The 16,482-nt window shown below is 37.2% G+C and overlaps 1 protein-coding gene and 1 long non-coding RNA gene across 7 annotated transcripts in view; one reads left to right on the forward strand and one right to left on the reverse strand.

Annotated features, from left to right (window-relative positions):
- The window catches only part of LOC141378096 (uncharacterized), a 13,161-nt gene extending 10,884 nt beyond the window's left edge, over positions 1-2,277 (reverse strand). The window contains exons 1-2 of one of the 2 annotated variants that reach the window (XR_012391785.1): positions 2,163-2,277; positions 1,828-1,907 (exon numbers count right to left, since the gene is read on the reverse strand). This is a non-coding gene — a long non-coding RNA (uncharacterized lncRNA). Of the gene's footprint in view, positions 1-1,827; positions 1,985-2,162 lie in introns of those variants that run through there. The other variant, XR_012391784.1, reaches the window with a different exon arrangement.
- LOC101885075 (kin of IRRE-like protein 2) overlaps positions 1,890-16,482 on the forward strand; it is a 24,436-nt gene continuing 9,843 nt past the window's right edge. The window contains exons 1-6 of one of the 5 annotated variants that reach the window (XM_073925568.1): positions 1,890-2,117; positions 3,501-3,579; positions 7,009-7,152; positions 7,221-7,386; positions 13,785-14,162; positions 14,375-14,686. In XM_073925568.1, coding sequence (XP_073781669.1) covers positions 13,940-14,162; positions 14,375-14,686 — 535 coding nt within the window. In that variant the 5' untranslated portion in view covers positions 1,890-2,117; positions 3,501-3,579; positions 7,009-7,152; positions 7,221-7,386; positions 13,785-13,939. Of the gene's footprint in view, positions 2,118-3,500; positions 3,580-6,812; positions 6,913-7,008; positions 7,153-7,220; positions 7,387-10,364; positions 10,512-13,784; positions 14,163-14,374; positions 14,687-16,482 lie in introns of those variants that run through there. The other 4 variants (XM_073925567.1, XM_073925569.1, XM_073925570.1 and 1 more) reach the window with 4 other exon arrangements.

Genomic DNA, 16,482 nt, shown 5'->3' on the forward strand with positions numbered 1-16,482 from the left:
TTAAAGAGGCTAGAAAAATCATCAAGCTCTACATCCGGGGTGTCCAAGCTCGGTCCTGGAGGGCCGGTGTCCTGGAGAGTTTATCTCCAACTTGCTTCAACAAACTTGCCAGGAAGTTTCTAGTATATTACTTAATTAGCTGTTCAGGTCTGTCTGAATAGGGTTGGAGCTAAACTTTTCTGGACACTGGCCCTCCAGGGCCGAGTTTGAACACCCCTGCTCTACATTATTCATTCATTCATTCATTTTCTTTTTGGCTTAGTCCCTTTGTTGATCTGGGGTCGCCACAGTGGAATGAACCGCCAACTTATCCAGCACATGTTTTGCACAGCAGATGCCCTTCCAGCTGCAACCCATCACTGGGAAACACCCATATACTCTCATTCACTCTTATACACTACGGACAATTTTAGCTTACCCAGTTCACCTGTACTGCATGTCTTTGGTACCGCATGTCTTGCCTCACAGCAAGACAGTCGCTGGTTCAAGCCTCGGCTGGGTCAGTTGGTGTTTCTGTGTGGAGTTTGCATGTTCTCCCTGTGTTCGCGCAGGTTTCCTCCGGGTGCTCTCGTTTCCCCCACAAGTCCAGACTCCAAAGACATGCGGTACAGGTGAATTTGGTAAGCTAAATTGGCCGTAGTGTATTAGTGTGATGGGTGTTTCCTGGGTTGCACCTGGAAGGTTAATAAAGGGACTAAGCTGAAAAGAAAATGAATTAATGATGTTTTAATTATTCATTATTCAAATGGCCAAATTCTGCAATGTTATCTGGATGCAGCCTTTATGATGCAAGCTGAGATTGTATCAGTCAGCGATGCAATGTCAGACAATGCACTCAATGGAGTGAGTGACGTCACGGTGACGGGTGGGGTTAGGTGAGCGCATTAAATAGCATTAGATGCAGCTCAGATTGCACTGCACCAGGTCTGCATCCAGACCCCTCTCAAATTCTGACTGAGGAAAGTTGAATGTGCTGCTCAGTATATTTGCCTAATAAATGACATTAGGCCAATAATTTAAAACTTTAACAGATCATTTTTTTCTAATGATATAGGATGTATTAAATTTGTGTTTTTTTCTTTATATTTCGTTATTGTAAATCTTTTGGAAATATTTTTACACATCAAAGAGTGTGGTATGATGACCATCCGACAAGCTAATCCAGCATTAAACAGTGCTGAAAATGTCTCAAAATGCAGTATTTAAGCCTAATAAATAAATAGAAAATGAGGCGATTAACTGCAAAAAGGTTTACTTTTTTTGGGAAAAGCAACCACCTCTTTCACCAGGCTGGCTACGGGCCTGACTAAAGTAACTTACTACAACATATATGAAATATTCTCTAACTTGCCTATAATAACTTAGATTCAACAATATGTGTCTTTCTTCTTTGGATAAAAATATTTAATACAAATTTTAAAAAGAGGAAAAATCAAGCGAATATTTGCATATTTTTTGCAATGGTTTGCTTGAATTTAATTGTATTATCTTTTCATTGTCTAAATGTTCAGTGACTAAAATATTATTGTAACATATATCTGTTTAATAAATCTATTTTCTTAAAATGCACCTAATTACACTGCCTATATTCACTGAGAAATGAAGGAACATACTCATTTTCAGATGGATGGGTAAAATGGAGGCTCTTCAAAAGTATGTGGTGACATAACCAATTTCTAATATGGGTTTCTAGAAACAAGTGATGTAACAACTTCCCTCTTGACATAAATCATCACTCTCCGATATGCCAAAGAGCATAGAATCTAATCTAATATATATAACCATAGATTCTGTGCTCTTAACCTGTGTTAATTAAAAAGTGCTTACCTGTTGTCGAGATGGAGATTGGTGACCGGAAGTTCCAAAGGTGGAAGGAGATGTACATCTTTGAGTAAGCAGACATTTCACTGTCAGTAGACAAGAGAAGTGTGTCAGTAATCGCAGAAATGTCCTCTTGGAGTATCAAATAACTGCTTTGTTCGCTAGATTTATCCAATATTCCGTTATTGGCCGCCGTTGAGACTCTCGCGAGTACTCGGCTCTGAACAGCTACCGTCACCGAGGATCATCGTGATTATTCCGGTCAAGAAGTGAGAGAAAAATACGTCCCAGATAAGGTAAAACCAAACGTTATTATACGACATCCTACAGTATGAACTTACTTAAAGAAACCGTACTTTTGAGTGTGTAACGCAAGCTTTAGGACAAACTACCGTAATTCCTCTTTAACGGACCGTTGTGTTGCCTAGTTACGAGACCTGTCAATCATCTCCTCACGTCATCCTCGGCAGCAGGATCATTTTTCATTCAGAAATTAATGGCCAAACACATCTTTTATAAAGTTTACATTGTTGTTCCTGATCAAATATAACGTGGAAAATGTTGTTTCAATAGTTTTCCAGTATTCAAATATCTTTACTGACGCTTCTCTACTACACTCTTATCCGCTTGTTAAGTGTGACGTCACGCGGAGCGGCTTCCGGGTCCATTTTTTACGGTTATTTTTACAGCATCAATGTTGTAATGTAATTAAAATACATTCAGTTAAATAAACGTTGGCATTCATTTAGTTGCTCAAGCGTAAAACGAGACAAAAAGCCGTTTACTCGCACGCGCCCGTCAGAATCGGCAGGCTAGCGCAGCTCCATTGTATATAACTTACTGGGGTAAAATAAACGCTCATAAATGGCGGGGAAATGTAATTTAATGCAGTGCTTCTTTTACAATCTGGGACCCACTTTATATCGGATAACACTCTGCAAGTGGAGAAGGCTGATTTTTAAAGAAAACAAACCTTAAACGCGCCGGGTTTTGCATTGGCATACAGTTACAGCAGCTGATTTATCGCGAGTTATCACTATTAAGCATAACATCAGCTATATCAGTGCTGCAGAGCTGTAAAAGAGAAAGACTGACTGCGTCTGTTTACACAGATTTCAATAAAAGACAGCTTTTTTTAATGTTCAAGTGTTCATACTTTCCTGAAAACATATTTTAAATTGTGATTTACCACCACTGATATGCTATTGGGCCTGTGATCACTGTGGTCTAGGCCCCCAAGCGATCTAGCCCCCGCTGCAGCGTGTGTCCCTTATTTTTTTCTATCAAAAGTGGTAACCCTAGGTTATCTATTGGTTATGTTTAAGGTTATGTCTAGTTTATGTATTGGTTATGTTCAGGCTATGTATTGGTGATGTTGAGAGTATGTTCAGGCTTTCATGTATTGGTTCTGTTCAGGTTATGTAAGTTATGTTTAGGTTGCACAGAAATAACAATTAGAATATTAAGCTCATTCTAAATGATTTTCAATGGAGAAATGAGGCAGTCAATTCATTTTCTTCCAGTCAGAATAGAAAGCAGCATATTGATTTATTTAATTCTGGTGTTTTTAATATTATTTTGCTTTGTAATTTATTTTTTGCATAAAAAAGACAGCTTTGCAGTGTTTTCTATCATGTCAGGGATATTATTTGCACTGTTGTGTTTATTTGTCTGAACAGAAGGACAGTGTGGACAATGACGAGCAAAAAACTTGAGGATGAGGAAGCGTTTGGAGAGGAAATGGGTTAAAATGTGAGCGTGAGTCAGACGTTCCCTGAGCACATGCTGAACTTTGCATTTAACTTAAGATGCTGAGCTGAATAATACAAAAATACATTAAAGTGCTCAGTTTTTATGATCAACAATAGATTACTGGGCTTGCAATGCACAGGCCGTGGGTTCAGTTCTGTACTGATGAAATTTAAATGTAAAATGAATCATTCATTCATTCATTCATTCATTCATTCATTCATTCATTCATTCATTCATTCATTTTCTTTTCGAATTAGTCCCTTTAATAATCCGGGGTCGCCACAGCAGAATGAACCGCCAACTTTTTCAGCATATGTTTTACACAGTGGATGCCCTTTCAGCTGCAACCCATTCCTTGGAAACATCCATACACACTTTTTCATACACACACACACAAACACACACACAGACACACACACACACTACGGACAATTTAGCTATAGAGCACCTGGAGGAAACCCACGCCAACACAGGTGAGAACATGCAAACTCCACACAGAAATGCCCACTGACCCAAACGAGGCTCGAACCAGCAACCTTCTTGCTCTGAGGCGATTGTGCTACCCACTGTGCCACTGTGATGCCCATATAATATGATATTTTATATAATAATACATTATTAATATAATAAATATTAGCTTATAATAAACAATTTAGCCTACCCAATTCACCTATTCCGTATGTTTTTTTGGACTTGTGGGGGAAACTAGAGGAACCGGAGGAAACCCACGCCAACACAGAGAGAACATGCTAACTCCACTCAGAAATGCCAACTGACCCAGCAGGGGCTTGAACCAGCGACCTTCTTGCAGTCAAGCGATTGTGCTGCTCATGTAAAATTATGTAAACAAAAATCTAAATTTAAACAAAAATTTAGATGCATTAGAAAACATGTTAAAAGTGTCAAATATATCTTTAGATCCTTTATTGAAAAACATCTATCACCCAATATAGACTTCCTTGTTTTTTGTGCATAATTCTGTGGAAACCTTGAAAGAAAACATTAAGGAGGTAGCAAGAAAAAAGACTGATAATTGAAAAGAAAACAATCAATCAAACAAACAATCAAAAAAGATCCTGTTTTGTGTGAATAAGTGTGTGTGGAAACCTCCAGGAAGACTTTATTTTGAACTTTAAACTTTAATTTAGGCACTGCTGTTTTGTTTGTAACTCTAATAAAACATTTACATTATTTTCTCATTATAGACGAGCAAATTTCAGAGTTTTTTCCCTTCACAGTGAAGAATGCTTAATCATTTTATCAGCTCAGAAAACAGCAATACTACATGATTATTCATTCATTCATTTTCTTTTTGGCTTAGCGCCTTTATTAATCAGGGTTTGCCACAGCGGAATGAACCGCCAACTTATCTAGCATATGTTTTACGCAGCGGATTCCCTTCCAGCTGCAACCCATCGCTGGGGAACACACATACACTCTCATTCACACTCATATAAGGACAATTTTAGAGAGGGGTCTGGATGCAAACCTGGTGCAGTGCAATCTGAGCTGCATCCAATGCTTTAATTGGCTCACCTAACCCCACCCCTAACCCTACCCCTCACAGTGACATCACTAGCTCCATTTGAGTGCATTGTGTCTGACGTTGCATCACTGAGTGATGCAATCTCAGCTCGCATCATAAAGGCTGCATCCAGATACTATTGCAATTTTAGCTTTCCCAATTCACCTGTACCTGGAAACCGGAACACCCGGAGGGAACCCACGGCAACACGGGGAGAACATGCAAACTCCACACAGAAATGCCAACTGACACAGCCGAGGCTCGAACCAGCGACCTTCTTGCTGTGAGGCGACAGCACTACTTACTGCGCCACCGTGACGCCTCAAGATTATTCAAACATTAATAAACAAATTTAAGATCAGTAAAATCAGTGCAACTATCAGAAGGTCATGCATGTAAAACAGAACAATGATGTCATCAAATAAGCTAAAAATCCATAGTTATAATTGCTTGTTTGTGTATGGAAACTATACGCTTCAGTGTGGTTGCAGAGACCTGTGACTATGATGTAATGCAGCATGACAGATGGGAAATTATCATTGCGTGCATGTGTGGTTTAGCAGATAGACATGATGAAACATCATATAACAACTCTGTAAAATATATACAGTTGTGATCAGAATTATTAACTTTTAATATTAATAATTAAAATTATTATTAGATTTTTTTCTATTTTTTAAAATATTTCCCAAATAATGTTTAACAGAGCAAGGAAATTTTCACAGTATGTCTGATAATATTTGTTCTTCTGGAGAAAGTCTTATTTGTTTTATTTCGGCGAGAATAAAAGCAGTTTTTAAGTTTTTAAAATACATTTTAAGGTCAATATTATTAGCCCCTTTAAGCTATATTTGTTTTCGATAGTCTACAGAACAAACCATCATTATATAATAACTTGCCTAATTACTCAAACCTGCCTAGTTACCCTAATTACCCTAGTGAAGCCTTTAAATGTCACTTTAAGCTGTATAGAAGTGTCTTGAAGAATATCTAGTCTAATATTATGTACTGTCATCATGACAAAGAGAAAATAGATCAGTTATTAGAGATGAGTTATTAACACTATTATGATTAGAAATGTTGAAAATATCTGCTCTCTGAATTTTGAAACTTGGGAAAAATAAACCAGGGGACTTATAATTCAGGGGGTTTAATAATTCTGATTGCAACTGTATATGTATTTATTCAATTACAAAGTATTCTTTAAAAAAAGGAAGACAAAGTGCATCCCACTTGACGTAACATAACTGTGCATTGTAAATAAAGATGCATTTTCTTCAGAAAAAAAAAAAATTACACAGATGATTTTTTAGAGTTAAGCAACGGTTACAGGTTTCCAACATTCTTCAAAATATCTTATTTGTTTTTAACAGAAGAAAGAAATTGAGTATATGATGACAGAATTTTGAGTTTTGGTGAACTGTCCCTTTAACTGCACTGTATATATGAATATACAGTTTATTACAGTAAATTGCAGCCTTTCACAATTAGCGAATCACGATGTTACAGGATTTACTGTGAGTTTTAAAAAAAGTCATGGTAAGCAATTACGCTTTTAATGATAATGATATTTAAAAAGATATTACTAACCATCAGAAAATGTACCCTGGTTTACCCTGATTATGACAACACTACTCAAAGCTGAAAGCCTGTAAGCTGTCACAAAAGGAGACGGGAGATGTTCAATCATTCATTCATTTTCTTTTCGGCTTAGTCCATTTATTAATCATGGGTCCCCACTGCGGAATGAACCGCCAACTATTCCATCAAATTTTTTACGCAGCGGATGTCCTTCCAGCTGCAGCCCATCATTGGTAAACGCCCATACACACTCATTCACACACACACACACATACACTACAGCCAATTTAATTCATCAACTCCCTATAGCATATGTGTTTGGACTGTAGGGGAACTCGGTGGAAACCCACGCCAACATGGGGAGAACATGCAAACTCCACACAGAAACGGCATATGATCCAGCTGAGGCTCAAACCAGCAACCTTGTTGCTGTGAGGCGACAGCGCTATCCATTGCGCCACCGCACCACTGATGTAAGTACAACAACAGTTTAATATATTGGATGGCAGAGTACACAGAACTGAGTGTAGATGCTTTGCAGGATGGTTGTGGATGAGCAGATGGATCAGAGGGACCAGAGGAGATGCAGAGCAGCCAGGCTCACAGTTAGATTGATTTGGAGATCCACGACAACCAGAGGAGGGACCAGGAGAAACCACAGTGGGAAGGAGAGACACAGACACTGGAGATCACAGGGTATGAGAGAGGTAAGTAAACTTGGAGAATAGCATTAGAAACTAAGGAGAGTGCAGTCCTTCTTTGTAGCAATGAGGTCAGACACTGAGTGGGGGTTGGTGAGGGTTCTTATAGTTCTGGCATGATGAAAGGAAATGACGTGCATGTGCAGGGTTAATTACGGTGACAGAGAGAGGGGAAAACCTGACCTAGCTGTGACATAACCTTTGACTTCCAGTAGGAAAAACAAACACTATAGGAGTCAATAGTTACCGGATTCAGAACATTCTTTAAAATATCTTCTTTTAGGTTTAATACAAGAAAGAAACTCATAAAGCTTTTAAATGATTTTAAAACAGTAATTCCAACCATCAGAAAGTTAACCACGGTTTACCTTGATCATCACAACACTTAAAGCTGAAAACCTGTAACCATTGACTTTCATAGGAAAAACACATACTAAAGAAGTCAATGGTTACCGGTTTTCCAAACAAAAAAAAATCTTCTTTTAGGTGTAACAGAAGAAAGATACTCATAAAGATTTTCATTCTCTTCTCAAAGAGGCTTAGTCTCTTTATTAATCTGAGGTCGCCACAGCAGAATGAACCGCCTCAAAAAAGGTTTTAAACAAATGTAATCTTATGGTTTAATACTAACCATTACAAAATTAACCATGGTTTACCCTTAATATGACAACACTACTTAATGCTGAAAACATGTAACCATTAACTTCCATAGTAGGAAAAACACATATTATAGAAGTCAAGGGTTACCAGTTTACAACATTTTTCAAAATATCTTCTTTTAAGGTTTAATAGAAGAAAATCATAGTAGTAGGAAAAACACATACTATAGAAATCCATTATTATAATTGTTTGTTTGTATATCAAAACTATAGGCTTTAATGTGATTGCCTGTGACACATACATTAGAAGTCAATGGTTACCGGTTTTAGAACATTCTGCAAAACATCTTACTTTAGGTTTAACCAAAAAAAAGAAGTTCAGTAAGGTTTTAAACAAATTTCAAATGGTTATACTATCAGAAAATTTACCATGATTATGACAACACTACTCAAAGCTGAAAAACAGTAACCATTGGCTTCCATAGTAGGAAAAGCAACCACTGTAGAAGTCAATGGTTACCAGTTTCCACATTCTTCAAAACCTCTTTTTATAAGGTTTAACAGAAGAAAGAAGTTCATAAAGGAGTTAAACAACTTTAAAATGTTAATACTAACCATCAGAAAGTTTACCAGGATTATGACAACACCACTGAAAACCTGTAACCATTGACTTACATAGTAGAAAAAACACATACCCTAGAAATCCATAATTATAATGGCTAGTTTGTATATCAAAACTATAGGCTTTAATGTGATATAGGGATTGCCTGTGACACATACTATAGAAGTCAATGGTTACCGGTTTTAGAACATTCTGCAAAATATCTTACTTTAGGCTTAATAGAAGTAAAAAAAATCATAAAGATATTAAACAAATATTAGATGGCAATATACTAACCATCAGAAAATTTAGCATGATTATGACAACACTACTCAATGCTGAAAACCTGTAACCATTGACTTCCATTCCATAGTAGGAAAAACACATATTATAGAAGTCAATGGTTACCGGTTTCCAACATTCTTCAAAACATCTTTTTTTTAGGGGTTAACATAAGTAGAAAGAAGTTCATAAAGGATTTAAACTAATTTAAAATAGTAATACGAACCATCAGAAAATTTACCATGATTATGACAACGCTACTCAAACCTGAAAACCTGTAACCATTGACTTTCATAGTAGGAACAAAAACTTACTATAGAAATCCATAATTATAATTGCTTGTTTATATATTGAAACTATAGGCTTTAATGTGATTGCCTATTATTCAATTCAATTCAATTCAGCTTTATTTGTACAGCGCTTTTACAATGTAGATTGTGTCAAAGCAGCTTCACATAAATGTTCATAGTAACTGGAACAGCGTAGTTCAGTTTTTTGTGTTTAAGTTCAGTTCAGTTCAGTTTAGCTCAGTTCAGTGTGATTTAATCATTACTGAGAGTTCAAACACTGAAGAGCAAATTCATCGATGCGTAGCTCTACCAATTCTGAACCATGCGAGGCAGTGACGACAGCGGAGAGGGAAAAAAAACTTCACCTGATGGGAGTGAAGAAAAAAACCTTGAGAGAAACCAGATTCAGTTGGGCACGACCATTTTAATTTCTCCGCTGGCCAAAAGTCTTGTGCAGAGCTTCAGTCTCAGCGGTGAAGGCTGGAAGATGGCCTCAGCGAAGACTCGTCTGTCCCTGGAGCGTCACTGGAATCAGACACATGTTCTCTACTCCCCCATGACCATCAGCGCAGCAGCAGCTCAGGACATGGCCTGGTCCCGGATATGGAAACCTTGGGATCATCTCGTCGCTGGATTATTACACATACTATAGAAGTCAATGGTTACCGGTTTCAGAACATTCTGCAAAATATCTTATTTTAGGGTTAACAGAAGAAAGAAGTTTATAAAGGTTTTAAACAAATTTTAAAAGGTAATGCTATCATTTCCATGATTATGACAACACTACTCAAAGCTGAAAACCTGTAACCATTGACTACCATAGTAGGAAAAACAACCTTTATAATAGTCAATGGTTACAAGTTTCCAACATTGTTCAAAATATCTTCTTTTAGGTTTAATAGAAAGACTTCTTTTTACAAAGCTTTGAAGCAAATATAAAATGATGATACTATCAGAAATTGACCATGTTTTACCCTGATCACAACACTACCATTATGACCAAGCCGAAAGCTATGAGGTGACAGAAATGACTTGTAAATAATAATGCATTGATTCTTTTTTTATTAAAAAAAAAATTAAAACTAAACGACAAAAATGTTCTTGATGGTTCTCTAGAGTAAAGCAGAGTAAACTGCACGCATTAATGCAGAAGGTTTTTGAGGATGCAGAAGCGTCATAAAATCAGATCCGCGTTACGAAACATTCCCAGACCTTCAGTTTTCAGAAACTTCCTCTTAAAGCAGAAGAAGAGCAGAAAATCCCCACTGAGGAGCATCTGTGCACTGCCGGCCATTATTTCTCCATCATTATCTCTCATGGATCTAAATAGACTGATTTCTCTCTTCACACTGATAAGCGGTAGGTAACAATTATCAGATCTGTTCATAACATCTGACAAAATCAACCAAAACCTGAATTAATATGCAGAGATTGGCTCCTCTGAGTAGTGTCGGCATTATTAAACCATGGGAAATGTTCTGATGGGGTTATTATTTTAAATGTTCATTATCATTAAAACTGTGATTACCGTGTTTTTTCAAAGCTCACTGTGAATCCTGTGACATTGCAATTCGCTAATGTAAATGCATGTCTACATAGACAGCTGGATATCTATTTATATATGTAATTAAAGGGGCAGTTCACCCAAAAACTCAAATTTGGTCATCATTTACTTTCCCTTTACTTGTTTAAAACCTTTATGAGCTTTCTTCTTCTTGTTAAAATCAAAAGAAGATATTTTGAAGAATGTTGGACTCCAGTAACCACTGACTCTCACATGTTTTTCCTATTATGGAAGTGAATGGTTACAGGTTTTTAGTTTTGAGTAGTGTTGTCATAATCAGGGTAACTCATGGCAAATTTTCTACAATTTCTGGTGAAAACAAAAGAAGATCTTTTGAAGAATGTTGAAAACTTGTAGCCTTTGACTTCAATAGTATTTTTTTCTCTGTTACATCTCTACCACTGAGCATCATCTCATTCTGACGTGCTCCTATTATTATCATCTCCAATGCAGAAATAAAGATCATAATAAAAAGTAATGTGTGTGTGTGTGTGAATGTGGATGTCGAGAGGCAAACACACTTCATCACTTCCCTCTTTCCAGATTGTGAAATATTGCGTCTCTGCTGACCTGAGCTCAGCTTCACACATGTGATCAGACAGCAACAGTGGTTTACACTCTGTACAGCACTTTATTGTAAATGAGAGCTTTGAATTTTACTGAATTAGTGAAACAATCTAAACTTTAAAAGTTCTATTATGCTCTGTGCATGTTATGTGCTGTTCTGTTCTTCTGTTATGTTCTGTTATATGTTATGTTACGTTCTGCTCTGCTCTGTTCTGTGATGTCCTGTTCTGTTATGTTATTTTATGTTATGTTATGTCATGTCATGTCATGTCATGTCATGTTATGTTATGTTATGTTATGTTATGTCATGTCATGTCATGTCAAGTTATGTTATGTCATGTCATGTCATGTCATGTTATATTATGTTATGTGGTGATGTGATGAGATGTGATGTCCTGTTCTGTTTTATGTTATGTTATGTTATGTTATGTTATGTTATGTTATGTTATGTTATGTTATGTCATGTCATGTCAAGTTATGTTATGTCATGTCATGTTATGTTATGTTATGTGGTGATGTGATGAGATGTGATGTCCTGTTCTGTTTTATGTTATGTTATGTTATGTTATGTTATGTTATGTCATGTCATGTTATGTGATGTGGTGATGTGATGAGATGTGATGTCCTGTTCTGTATTTATGTTATGTTTGTTATGTTATGTTGTTATGTTATGTCATGTCATGTCATGTTATGTGATGTGGTGATGTGATGAGATGTGATGTCCTGTTCTGTTGTATGTTATGTTATGTCATGTCATGTCATGTTAAGTTATGTTATGTTATGTTATGTTATGTTATGTCATGTCATGTCATGTCATGTCATGTCATGTGATGTGGTGATGTGATGTGATGAGATGTGATGTCCTGTTCTGTTTTTATGTTATGTCATGTCATGTCATGTTATGTGATGTGGTGATGAGATGTGATGTCCTGTTCTGTTTTATGTTGTTATGTTATGTTATGTTATGTTATGTTATTTCATGTCATGTCATGTCATGTCAAGTTATGGTATGTTATGTTATGTCATGTCATGTTATGTGATGTGGTGATGTGATAAGATGTGATGTCCTGTTCTGTTTTTTATGTTATGTTATGTTATGTTATGTTATGTTATGTGGTGATGTGATGAGATGTGATGTCCTGTTCTGTTTTATGTTATGTTTGTTATGTTATGTTATGTTATGTCATGTCATGTCATGTCATGTCATGTCATGTCATCTTATGTTATGTCATGTCATGTTGTGCTATGTTATGTCATGTTATGTTATGTTATGTTATGTGGTGATGTGATGATATGTGATGTCCTGTTCTGTTTTATGTTATGTTATGTCATGTCATGTTATGTGATGTGGTGATGTGATGAGATGTGATGTCCTGTTCTGTTTTTATGTTATGTTTGTTATGTTGTGTTATGTTATGTTGTTATGTTATGTTATGTTATGTTATGTTATGTTATGTTATGTCATGTCATGTCATGTTATGTGATGTGGTGATGTGATGAGATGTGATGTCCTGTTCTGTTGTATGTTATGTTATGTCATGTCATGTCATGTCAAGTTATGTTATGTTATGTCATGTCATGTGATGTGATGTGGTGATGTGATGAGATGTGATGTCCTGTTCTGTTTTTATGTTATGTCATGTTATGTTATGTTATGTGATGTGGTGATGTGATGAGATGTGATGTCCTGTTCTGTTTTATGTTGTTATGTTATGTCATGTCATGTCATGTCAAGTTATGTTATGTCATGTCATGTTATGTGATGTGGTGATGTGATAAGATGTGATGTCCTGTTCTGTTTTTATGTTATGTTATGTTATGTTATGTTATGTGTTGATGTGATGAGATGAGATGTGATGTCCTGTTCTGTTTTATGTTATGTTTGTTATGTTATGTTATGTTATGTTATGTCATGTTATGTTATGTCATGTCATGTCATGTTATGTTATGTCATGTCATGTTGTGCTATGTTATGTCATGTCATGTCATGTTATGTTATGTTATGTCATGTTATGTCATGTTAAAGTATGTTATGTTATGTTATGTGGTGATGTGTTGTGATGAGATGTGATGTCCTGTTCTGTTTTATGTTATGTTATGTCATGTCATGTCATGTCATGTTATGTTTTGTTATGTTGTGTTCTGTTATGTTATGCCATATCATGTAATGTTATGTATGTGTTCTGTTCTGTTCGGTTATGTCATATCATGTTATGTGTATGTTATGTTCTTTTATGTCATGTCATGTCATGTTATGTGTGTGTTATGTCATGTCATGTTGTGTTATGTTGTCATGTCATATTTTGTGTGTTATTTTCTGTTGTCATATCTAGTCATGTCATGTTATGTCATGTTGTGTTTGTATTCTGTTCTTTTATGTTCTGTTCTAATATATTTTATGTGATGTTGTCATGTTATGTTATGTGTGTGTTCTGTTCTGTTATGTCATGTCATGTTATGTCGTTATCTTATATCATGTTCTGTTGTATTGTTCTCTCCAGTGGCTGCACTCAGGGTGTCTGCAGTGTCTCTGTCCACGCCGGCGGCTGTCTCCGCTCTGTCCGGCTCATGTCTCCGCATCCCCTGCTCCTTCAGTCTGTCTCCAGGCTCTGCTCAGCTGGATCTGCAGCTCATCAGACTCTCCTCCTCCCTGTTCATGATATTCAAGTCCCGGCGAGTGTTCAGCACCAGGCCCAGGGATGCTCTTCATCCAGACTACAGGGGCAGAACTGTGTTTTCAGGGAACATGAACGCCGGTGACTGCTCCATCACCATCAGACACATCCACAGAGAAGACCAGAACACATACCAGCTGCAGACCCTAGAGCAGGGTCAGAGGTCATGGGTCACCAGAGCCACAATCAACATCACTGTGCACAGTAAGATCAGCATCAGATCATCATATTATCACTGAGTTATTCTGACAAAATGTAAAATTCAAATTATGTGTGTGCGCGTTTAAGTGTGTGTGAGTATGTCTGTGTCCTTTCATGTGTACAAGTGCATGTGTGTCAACTAAAACAACCCTACATATTTCTAAAAGCTCCCTCAGTATATAAAGTGACGCTGTGGATGTTGTGTGTTATATCAGCGGTTCCAGAAACTCCTGTGCTCTCGGACCCGGGGCCGGTGACGGTGGGCCAGCAGGTGGTGTTAAACTGCTCCCTGAGGGTCCACTGTCCGTCTGATCAGCCCCGGCTGCGGTGGAGGTGGGAGCGAGGCCCTCAGAACGGCAGCAGTGTTCACGGGGATACGGATCTGCACCAGGACGGACAGCAGATGATGGTTTTATGGACATCTCTTTCCTTCACCGTCCCCAAAAACATTAACCCCAGAGTTCGGTGTGAGGCCGAGTATCCGGAGAATAGGAGATCAGCGGCCACCAGAGAGATCCTCGTCCACTGTGAGAAAACACACACACTAAACACACAGAGTTATGCGACTCACGCATTTAAAAGAACATCTTAAGTTGCCTTTAACTCATTTTTTGATTATTTAAGTTATTTTAAGTTGACTTTATAATTTGAAATTATTTTATCTTGAGTCACCTTTAACATTTTCATTGATTTTTTTCGTCAAGTAATATTGGAGGTTTTAAAGATGTTTGTGCTTTTAAAGATTTAAATCATCTTGAGTAAAATGTCAATTATTTAAAATACATCTTGAGTTGTCTTTAACATTTTCATTCATTCATTTTCTTGTCGGCTTAGTCCCTTTATTAATCCACAGCGGAACGAACCGCCAACTTATCCAGCAAGTTTTTACGCAGGAGATGCCCTTCCAGCCGCAACCCATCTCTGGGAAACATTTACACACACATTCACACATACACTACAGACAATTTAGCCTACCCAATTCACCTGTACCGCATGTGTTTGGACTGTGGGGGAAACCCACGCGAAGGCAGGGAGAACATGCAAACTCCACACAGAAACGCCAACTGAGCAGAGGTTCGAACCAGCGACCTTCTTGCTGTGAGGCGACAGCACTACCTACTGCGCCACTGCCTCGCCGTCTTTAACATTTTGAATGATTTTAAGTCATCTTGAGTTGTCTTTAAATTATGTGAAATCATTTTAAGTCAATTTGAGTATAATTTGCAATTTTAAAGTTTTTTTTGTGGTTTTAAAAATTATGGTCATTTTGAGTAATATGTCAATTATTTAAAATACATTTAAGTCATTTTGATGTATGTTTAAGATTTGAAACTATTTTGGCATCTTGAGTTGTCTTTGCAATATTTAAAGTAATTTTAAAGGGATAGTTTACCCAAAACGTTTAAATTTGTCATCATTTACTCGCCCTTAACTTGTTTCAAACATTTATGAGTTTTCTTTTTTTCACAAAGAAAGATATTTGGACAACTGTTAAAAAACCTTTCACCATTGACTACCACAGTATTTGTTTTCCTAATATGGGGGTCCATGGTTGCAGGTTTTCTACTTTCTTCCTTTCTGCCTTTGTCTTCAACTCAAAAAGTCTTGTTTTATAAATCTTCTTTTGTCTTAAGTCATCTTGAGTCATCTTTATTCAATTCAGTTCAATTCAGCTTTATTTGTATAGCGCTTTTACAATGTAGATTGTGTCAAAGCAGCTTCACATAAATGGTCATAGTAACTGGAACAGTGTGGTTCAGGTTTTAGTGTTTAAGTTCAGTTCAGTAAGTTCAGTTCAGTTCAGTTTAGCTCAGTTCAGTGTGATTTAATCATTACTGAGAGTTCAAACACTGAAGAGCAAATTCATCGATGCGTAGCTCTACCAATCCTGAACCATGCGAGGCAGTGGCGACAGCGGAGAGGGAAAAAAAACTTCACCTGATGGGAGTGAAGAAAAAAAACCTTGAGAGAACCAGACTCAGTTGGGCACGACCATTTTAATTTCTCCGCTGGCCAAAAGTCTTGTGCAGAACTTCATTCGTCGTGGTTTAGGCAGGAAGATGGCCTCAGCGAAGACTCGTCTGTCCCTGAAACGTCGCTGGAATCAGACTCATGTTCTCCACTCCCCACGACCATCAGCGCAGCAGCAGCTCAGGATACGGCCTGGTCCCGGATATGGAATCCTTGGGATCATCTCGTCGCTGGTCTTGGATCCAATCAGTGACTCCGCATAATCTGAGGACCTCGGGATGAGTATCCCCAGGTGAAAATAGAGAATAAAGAGAATAATTAGCGTAGCTGCTGTTCATAGTGTATATAAGCA

This window comes from Danio rerio, chromosome 16, assembly GCF_049306965.1.
Source record: "Danio rerio strain Tuebingen ecotype United States chromosome 16, GRCz12tu, whole genome shotgun sequence".
NCBI classification, from domain to species: Eukaryota; Metazoa; Chordata; class Actinopteri; order Cypriniformes; family Danionidae; genus Danio; species Danio rerio.